Below are 9898 nucleotides of genomic sequence, written 5' to 3' on the forward strand. Positions count from 1 at the left end.
CCTTGCCTTTGCATGTGTTTGTGACGGGTGCCACCGGTGGGTCAGGCAATGCTCACCTTTTCGCAAACACCTCATATCATCATTACTTGATGGCGATTCATAAACATAGTCGGAATGAGAATTCTTGTGATTGTGGAAGATTTATTCGCTTTCATTGTGATGGGCACGTTCGTTGTTATGTTATCTGAAGTTGTTTCGACTATATTTTACATGCGCTTGAAACAATCAGTAATGGAAGTGGGTGATGTGGCAACAGACATCCGGCGTAATTCATGTATATGTTTTCAGAAACAAAAACATGTGTCTCAGCGTGATGCATCCATGTAAGAATAGTTTTTAGATAATTACAAGTTGTAATGTAAGGCACACAGACATGTTTGTTTTTCAACTTTAAACAGCACAGCTCGTTTCTTCACAAAGCATGACATCATCACAAATTAGCATGACATCACGAATTAGCATGACAGCTTCAATATATTACATGACAGTACCTTTACAGAGCATGACATCACGAATTAGAACGACAGCTTCAATACATAGCATGATAGTTTCTTTTCAAATCTTGACATCACGAATTATCATGAAAACTTCAATAAATAAAATGATAGTTCCTTTACAAAGCATGTTATCACGAATTAGCATGACAGCTTCAATATATAGCATGACAGTTCCTTTACAAAGAATGACATCACGAATTAGCATGACAGCTTCAATATATAGCATGACAGTTCCTTTACAAAGCATAACATCACGAATTAGCATGACAGCTTCAATATATTACATGATAGTACCTTTACAGAGCATGACATCACGAATTAGCATGACAGCTTCAATATATAGCATGATAGTTTCTTTTCAAATCTTGACATCACGAATTTTCATGAAAACTTCAATAAATAAAATGATAGTTCCGTTACAAAGCATGACATCACGAATTATCATGACAACTTCAATATATAGCATGACAGTTCCTTTACAAAGCATGACATCACGAATTAGCATGACAGCTTCAATATAGAGCATGATAGATTTTTCCAAAGTATGACATCATCACGACTTATCATCATACAAATCATGAGAGCATGACGTATCACATACTTACAAGTAGTATTCTAATGTACACACAGGAGTTGGGGCTAATAAAGGACACACACAATACAATAACGTTCTCGTGTTCTACAATATTTGGATGAGTTCATGCTCACGTTCTTTGACCAACGACATCAAATATTTCCTCCATCCATTGTCTGACTTAACGCCATCAAATACGCGAGCAAATGTTATATTTGTGTCGAAATATTGTGGCTCATAGTAGCAGTGGTGGATCTGAACAGCCGGCCACATAGGTTCAGTAGTGTTAAGCTTCCTCGCTGAGCCAATCACCTTCCGCGTGTGACCATCCAGGACATGAATTGTCGCCCTTTGCATGTCTACCAGGAAGCCGAGTTCGATCTGAAAGCGGCCGCCATGTTTGACTTTCTTGGGAAGAGTGTATCTATCCAGATGTTTTGAGCTGCTGAGGATGTCGATGATGACCTCCTCACGCATGTTGCTGTACCAGACGTTGACGCCGAACATGTTTTGTTGGTACAAAACGCCAGGGTCTCTCAGTTTGTCGATGACGTCCTGTTCGCCGATGTAGACGTCAAAGATGTCGTAGAGACGAGCTTTGTCAATTTTCGCTGTGCGAACGATCTGCACGTCAGCTTTCACCCCAAAGTAGCCGATGTCGGTTTTGAAGAAGCATCTGTTGCCGACGGCGCCCGTAACATTCGACAGTTCCCTGTCATGACGGTTGATCGGGTCCTTGGTTGTCTGGTTGTGAAGAGCGCCCTCTTCTGTGAAAGTGACATCCTTATGGCCTGTCTCTCGGTCAAATGCGATAGACGGACCTGGAACAAGATGTACAGAATTGTGTCAGTACCTATCGTGATGTGTCTCCGGGGGCGTAGGGGAACTCAAATGGTTACAGTGTTCGCACGTCGCGAGTAAGCCAATTCCTGCCAACACGAAGTCAACTTTGTCGATATTTTGGATAAAACGATATGTTGTACTTGTTCCAGTGTGACATCATTGTAACGGACCCGTGAAGATCCGGGTTAGAATTCAGTGTGAGTGAGTGAGTATGGTTTTGCGCCGCTTTTAGCAATATTCCAGTAATATCACGGCGGTGGACACCAGAAATGGGCTTCACACATTGTACCCATGTCGGGAATCGAACCCAGGTCTTCGGCGGGACGGGCGAACGCTTTAACTAGGCTGCCCGACCACCCCTTGAATTCAGAAACTCATGCATGTCGGATGGTCAGGCTCGCTGACTAGGTTGATGCATGTCTTCGTATCCCATTTCCGTGGATCGATGCTCATGATATCAATCATTGGATTGTTTGGTCCGGGCTCGAGAATTTACAGACCGCCGTAACATGGCTGGAATATTACTGAGTGCGGCGTTAAACAACAAACAGTTTGGGATTTTTTAGCCAGCATATGATATCTAGAGTGGAATGGCGCCACACAAATGGAATATTAATGACATCATATTGTTACGTGTGTATTTAATGACATTGCCCGTCCGATTTCGACAGGCCGCTTGTCAAGGACCCCGAACAGTTCAATATATGAGGGCACAGGTGGCCCAGTCGTCTAAGGCGCCGCAATTCGCTGTACAGCGTTGCGTCCGTTGGGAAGGCCAGACACCTGTGATTGTTGAATCGAACCCCGATTCGCCCCAATTATGTTTCTAGGTTTGTCAGCACCATACCCGTGCTCGTGGGTTTCACTGAAGTAGTAAACGTCTGAGACCTGCATCACTCCGTGCTTTCTTCCTATATCAAGCTGACAAGCAGCGTTATACCAAAATCACTCACTCGTTATATGTTTTTTCAGGATCTCTATGATGTTATTCTATAGATGACATAGTATCGATACATGAAGAAAAGTTGAGATATTATTTCACGTTTTAAGGTTTCAGTTTGTGATGGACTTTAGTTTCACAAAGCTTTGAATATTATTTCAATCATATATCACGGCGTGACAGCTGGAAAGGAACGTGAAGTAGAAAGTGATGCAGGGTGAGTGAGTGAGTTAATATTTAACGTCAAATGAGATAAGATTTAAAACTAGTTGAGGAACATTTAAAAGCAGAAAGAATGAGGGAACAACACAATATAAACATGGGATGAGATCGTCAGTAACTAAAGGGAGATCACAATACTAGGGACCATGGGGACTTACAGTACCTTTGCTTCCTTCATGGACACCGGAAGACGTGATGCAGGTCTCAGACTTTGACAACCACGATGAAACCAACAAACAGAGCCATGGAGGTGACAAACCAAGAAACTGGGATTCGAACCCATGACCATATTCTGGAACACCCGAGGAACTCAGTTCTGTACAACGGATTACAGCGCCTCAGACTGCTTGACCACCCGTGCCCACTTTACGATTTGAAGGCAGAGAATAAAATGGGGATATGCTTTAGATTAATATGCCCAAATTGTAAATATACTTACATCTCAGAACGTTCCTTTGTGTAGCGTCTTCCGATTGCAAGGCCTTGCCGCGTTCCTCTGAAATAGTTATATTATAAGTGACAAACGTAGGAAGTTGTATATCTTCAAAAGGCATTTAAAAGTGATACCAATAGGGAAGAGAATTTATGGATGTCAACGTCTTTCTTATGAGGAACACAACGTTTCGGAGTATATGCTTCATCAGGTGAATGAAGGAGTAAGCGTATACTCCGAAACGTTGTGTTCCTCAATGTAATGAAGTTGACACCCATAAATTCTCTTCCTTTCAATATCTCTGTTTTCGAAAATCTTTTTCTCATTGTTCATAATATAAATGACGGTTACATATCAATACATTGTGATCCATCATATAACCGATGCATTATATAACTCAACTTGAACATTTACAAAACATATATAAACCTCGTAGTTCTCCATATTTTTTTCTGTAGACCTCGGCGTCACGTGATAGTGACGTCATCAGATCTTTGTTGGCCTCCAGAATGTCGATGTGGAGCTGGTCAAGCTTGTCTTGTCGGTCTTGTTCCTGTGTGGAGAGAGAGGGAGGAGGGAGTGGATTAAAATATAACGTCGCATTTAACGTCGAGACGAAATCAATACACTCAGTAGCAGAGATAAATTATACATAATATTTTCATGCAAAAATCCTTGCCAGTGCAAAGTCCACACATTGCAAAATCTGCTTGAAGGTAACCCCTACACTAACACGAGAGAATGTATCTCGGCAGCTCATCGCCCTCACTTGTAATCAGTGCTCACCACTAAACCGACTGTGGTCAATACGATATCGTTGTAAAATGAACTTATCACGACTGGACTAGAGAGAGACGGATCTCCAGGTTTCCAGATAGTGCGACTAGTGTGATAAGGGACGTAACTCTGTATCGCCACTCGATCGCTTGCTTCGCCACAACACCGTGTGCTCTACCACGCATATGTACTATGTAAATATATGCTATTATGGGTTCCCGGTCTAAACATTTGATTCTGACATGTGTTGAATTTGGATGCGCCTATTTCAAATATTCTGACAGAAAAGCTTATTTTCCTATATTTTTTTATTGTTCCCTTATTCGTATATACATATAAATGATATGAACTATTTCATTTTCATCATCATCATCATCATCATCATCATCATCATAGTCGTCGTCTTCGTCGTCGTCGTCATATTATTATTATATTATTATTGTTATTATTATTACATGTACATGTATATCTGTGCATCAAACATGATAACTAATGATCATTATCATTCTTTCAACAACCACCACTACTACTAGAGTAGTTTGGTTTCGTTTGGTTTGTCGTTTAACGCCGCACTCAGCAATATTCAAGCTATATGATGGCGGTCTGTGAATAATTGAGTCTGGACAAGACAATCCAGTGATTGATATCATGAGCATCGATCCACGCAATTGGGATTGATCATACCTTAATAAGAAGGCCATGCTTGTCGTAAGAGGTGACGAAGGGGATAGGGTGGTCAGGCTCGCTGACATCGTTGATGCATGTCATCGTATCCCAATTGCGTGGAACGATGCTTATAATGTCAATCACTGGATTGTCTGGCCCAGACTTGATTATTTACAGACAGCCATCATATAGCTGGAATATTGCTGAGTGCGGCGTTAAACCGTTAAACAAACAAACAAACAAACAAACCTTAATAAGATCCATGAATATCCTACACCGACAGGTGCCGTCTAGGGTGTGCTTCTCGTGTTTGTCAACCTCTCCCTTGTCCGCTTTGTCTTCCTCCAGCTTCGTCATGCTCTCTGCATTCAAACAAAACAACGCGTAGACACGATCTCATATACCACCGCTTTACCATAGAATCAGAGCGAGACAGAACCATTCATCATCCACTGAAATCAACCATCACGAGTGTCAGAGAGTCACGAGTGAGAGAGTTAAATTTAACGTCGCATCGACATTATTTGAACCATATAGTGACGAGAACAAGTTTTTTATATATGCAAGCACGTCCTAAATACCAACTTATATAATAACGAAACTTTGTCAACACAAAATTATTTACAACTGTCAAAAAACACGGGCTATAATCCACCAGCAACCAAAGCGGGTCACCTCGATGGGGATCATGGGGACATACGATGTCTCAGCCTTAGAAGTCCCCATCGTGATAAAAAGACGAATTAGGGTATTTTTTTGGTTTACTGTTAAAAGCCACATTCGTAGATATTCTATCCATAATCCATAAGACAAACCAGTGATCGATATTATGAACAACTTCGTTGTATGATGAAAAAGAGCACCATCAGGAAAATTTCACTCGAAACCTTTATCGAAAAGACAGCTAATAATATATCTTACAAGCTACAACAAAGTTTGTTTTGTTTGTTGTTTAAGGTCGCACTCAGCAATATACCAGCTCTATAACTGCGGTCTGTAAATGATCGAGTCTGGATCAGCCTATCCAGTGATTGACATCATAATCATCGATCAACGCAATTGGGATACACCGACATGCATCAACCAAGTCAGCGATCCTGACCACCCGATCCCCTAAGTCGCCTCTTACAAGCATGGGTTGCCGAAGACCAAGTCTGACCCGGATCTTTCCTGGGGGCGTGACGATAAATCGGATGAAAATGTACTATGGTGCACTGAATACAGCAACACGGTAACTTGAATTCTTACCGCTAATGTCGGACAGCTTCTCATTGTAAGCTTTTGTGGTCCCTGTCAGTGTGGTGATTGCCTCCCTCGTCAGTACCTCCATGTCCTCCATGGCAACGAAACCTTTCAGTAACATAAATAACACAGGCAAGAGTGAGTGGGTAAATAATAATAATAATAATAATAATGATAATAATAATATAATCCCAAGTACCAAGTTGTCCGACTCCCCATTGTTCTCGGTGCCTTAGATTTGGTACCTCCCAATCTGTTGACTGACATTGGGAGAGTACCCGGGTTTGCTATCAGGAATACAGCCCTTCTGACAATTTGGGTAATGCAGAAGGCTGCAGTGTTGGGGAGTCTCCACATTCTCCGAAAAGTTCTGGGTGGGTTTGACAAGGCTGCGCTTCCTGGGAGAAGTCCCATTAGCTGTCTGGGCTGCGTGTAGAGGGGGCAAGGGCCCTGAGCTGATGATGAGCCTAATCAGCCTGACTGTGCCAGGATCACCCAGACCCTATTTGCTGCATTTTGTATTTTAATCTGAAACTACTACTACTACTACTACTAATAATAAAAATAATAATAACACTGGCAGTGAGACTTTAATGTGTCGTCACATAACCATCTCATCCTAAAGGTACATGTTCATTGCTGTGTGAATAAAGGTATATTTCGAAAGTAAGAATAAACGATTCAAATTAACAAAGACACTGAGACTGACAACGTGATCAATTAGACCGCTTCAAACACATAATTCCCACCATATGAAAGTACGAATATTATGATATACATGTAAAGATGACAATAAGTGTATTCTTAAGAAATAAAAGGACAAATAGTTTTGTTTGATGAATATCTGGCAATACGGCCGCTTTATGAAAGGTTTGTCATTAGCCTATTGTTTCGGAGTGAGAGAGTACCACTTCATAACCAACCTTCTCCGTGGTCTAGCGTGGTCGGCGCAGGGTCAGTATACAGTGTCTGAGTGGGGTACTCATGTTAAACTGCAGCTTGTTATCTCAGTGGACTAGCACTATAAACTCGACATCTGTCCCGAATGGCACAGGAAGACACAGACACGCACGCACGCACGCACGCACGAACGTCGCTATATAGGGACAATAATCATGAGCGCGACGTAAACCCCATTTCACCTGAGTGTTAGATCCCTCGTATAGGGATTATACAGATCAAGTGTGTGTTATCACAACTACCGTGATCTCTCCATGTCTACCGGTAATGGATAGTGGGGGCGTGAAAAAGCTTAGTCCCAGATAACATGTTTATGTTTCAGGTCTTTTTCTGAACACATCTGTAACAAATATGCAAGCTGTATGACAGACACATGTTTTTAAACTAATCTAGGCCAGACTAACCTACGGTCGATATTTTGAGCAAAGTACAACATGACAGGCTCGCCGTAAAATCTGACTATGCTTGCTGTAAAAGGCGACTATGCTTGCTGTAAAAGGCGACTAACCGGATCGGGTGGTCAGGCTCGCTGACTTGGATGATGCATGTCATCGATCCCAATTGCGTGGATCGATGCTCATGATATCAATCACTGGATTGTCTGGTCTAAACTTGATTATTTACAGACCGCCGTCATATAGCTGGAATATTGGTGAGTGCCGCGTAAAACAACAAACCAACCAACCGAAGGGTCCCCGAGATTGACCATCAGCAACGTCCAACATCATCGGGGTATGTGACTCTTACATCAGTTAGTGACTCTTACGAGGAGCTTGGGTTGCTGGCCCATGGGACCAATTGCAACCCAGATTCTCCATGGGGGATGAGTGGTCTAGTAGATAGAGTGTCTGTCGTGAGAGCGGAAAATCTGTTATTCTGTCGCGGGTTTGATTCCAGGCAGCGCCATTCCAAAAGGAGCCGAAAATGGCAAATTGTTACTATGCCTGACGCTCGGCCTTAAGGGGACAAAACAAGGTCAGGTCGGCCAGGTGCAGTATTCTGCGTCTCACTGGGGTACTCATGTTAAAACTGCGGCACGGTTTCTCAGTGGGCGAGCAATGTACCACCGGCATAAGGCCGATCCATCCATCCCCACCCCAAGCACAGAGGTAGCTATGTCAATGCAATAATCTGTGAATGGATTCTATGAAAGCTCATGAATACATATGGTGACTGAGTGTTCGTCACTTGAGAAGAAGAAGAAGAAGAAGAAGACACACATTAAAGCATTGTGTAGATCGATGCTCATTATGTTAATTACTGGTTTGTCTGGTTTAGTCAAGTATTTACAGAGCGCCGTCATAAAGCTGGAATATTGCAGAGTGCGGTTGGTTGGTTTGTTTGTTGTTTTACGCCGCACTCACCAATATTCCAGCTATCTGACAGCGGTCTGTAAATAATCGAGTCTGGACCAGACAATCCAGTGATTAATATCATGAATATCGATCCACGCAATTGGGATCGATGACATGCATCAACCAAGTCAGCGAGCCTGACCACCCGATTCCGTTAGTCGCCTTTTACGACAAGCATAGTCGCCTTTTACGGCATGCATGGGTTGCAGAAGACCTATTCTAGCCCGGAATCTTCTCGGGACGCAGAGTGCGGCTTTTAAAAACTAGAGTGCGGCTTTTAACAACAAATAAACATAAATACAAGGACCATCTCAGTTCACAACAATCGTTTTCTATTTTCATAGTACAGTAAAGTACGGTTATAACGAACTCAAAGGGACTACTAATTTTAGTTCGTTATAACCGTAGTTCGTTATAAGCATATATACAGCATAATTACAGCAAATAGTCGGGACCAAAAAAGTAAGTTCGTTATATACGTCAGTTCGTTATAACCGTGTTCGTTATAACCGAAGTTTACTGTATTATTCGTAATAAGATAAATCCTTTGTGTGCACTCCAATGTCCCAGCTATATGACGGCGGTCTGTAAATAATCGAGTCTGGACCACAAAAGCCAGTGATTGACATCATGATCATCGATCCACGCAGTTGGGTTACGATGACATGCATCACCCAAGTCAGCGAGCCCGAATACCCAATCCCGACAGTTGCCTCTTACGACAAGCACGGGTTGTTAAGTTTTGCTTTGGTTTTCTTTGTTGTTTAAAGCCGCACTCAGCAATATGCAAGCTATATGACGGTCGTCTGTATTAATCGAGCCTGGTCCAGACAATCCAGTGATTGATATCATGAACATCGATTTACGCAATTGGGATACGATGACATGAATCAACCAATTCAGCGAGCCTGACCACCCGATCCCGTTAGTCGCCTCTTATAACCAGCATAGTCACCTTTCTACGGCAAGTATACGTTATTAATGACCTGTTTTCTACCCGGATCTTTACGGGTGGAAAACACTATTGTACGATTCCCTTACGCATGTGTTCATGAATCCCAATCAAATAGTGTTGACACCAGGTGTTCGCGAAAATGTCATCGTACCCTGCTCCATATGTGGCACCCGTCACAACTTGTAATGCAACTTCTAACCCATAACTTATAACTTCAACCGAAGAAAATTTAACTACCTTTCCAATAGCGAAATGGTTGTTTGCACAGAAAAATCAATATCAGGACCGATTGCTCGTATAGAAAACGAAATAACGAAACATGTCACCTTAACCCAGAATCAATTCACTCTACCAGGTAAAATAAAGTACACATACCTTCCGATCCAATTAACCAAAACAGCAGCAAATACGAGTTCGTGTCTGACACAGAGCGC

At 42.2% G+C, this 9898-nt stretch overlaps 1 protein-coding gene across 1 annotated transcript; it reads right to left on the reverse strand.

Moving 5' to 3' along the window:
- Positions 1-1176: 1176 nt before the first annotated feature.
- LOC139447204 (uncharacterized) lies at positions 1177-9876 on the reverse strand. The gene is made up of 6 exons (XM_071228429.1): positions 9840-9876; positions 6201-6302; positions 5202-5314; positions 3939-4062; positions 3516-3572; positions 1177-1892 (listed from the first exon to the last, which is right to left on the reverse strand). Exons 2-6 carry the CDS (start codon positions 6289-6291, stop codon positions 1177-1179), a joined length of 1101 nt encoding a protein of 366 aa, XP_071084530.1. The 5' UTR covers positions 6292-6302; positions 9840-9876.
- Between the last annotated feature and the right edge of the window lie 22 nt (positions 9877-9898).

This window comes from Haliotis cracherodii, unplaced genomic scaffold, assembly GCF_022045235.1.
Source record: "Haliotis cracherodii isolate W230 unplaced genomic scaffold, xgHalCrac1.p SCAF_7, whole genome shotgun sequence".
Taxonomy (NCBI): domain Eukaryota; kingdom Metazoa; phylum Mollusca; class Gastropoda; order Lepetellida; family Haliotidae; genus Haliotis; species Haliotis cracherodii.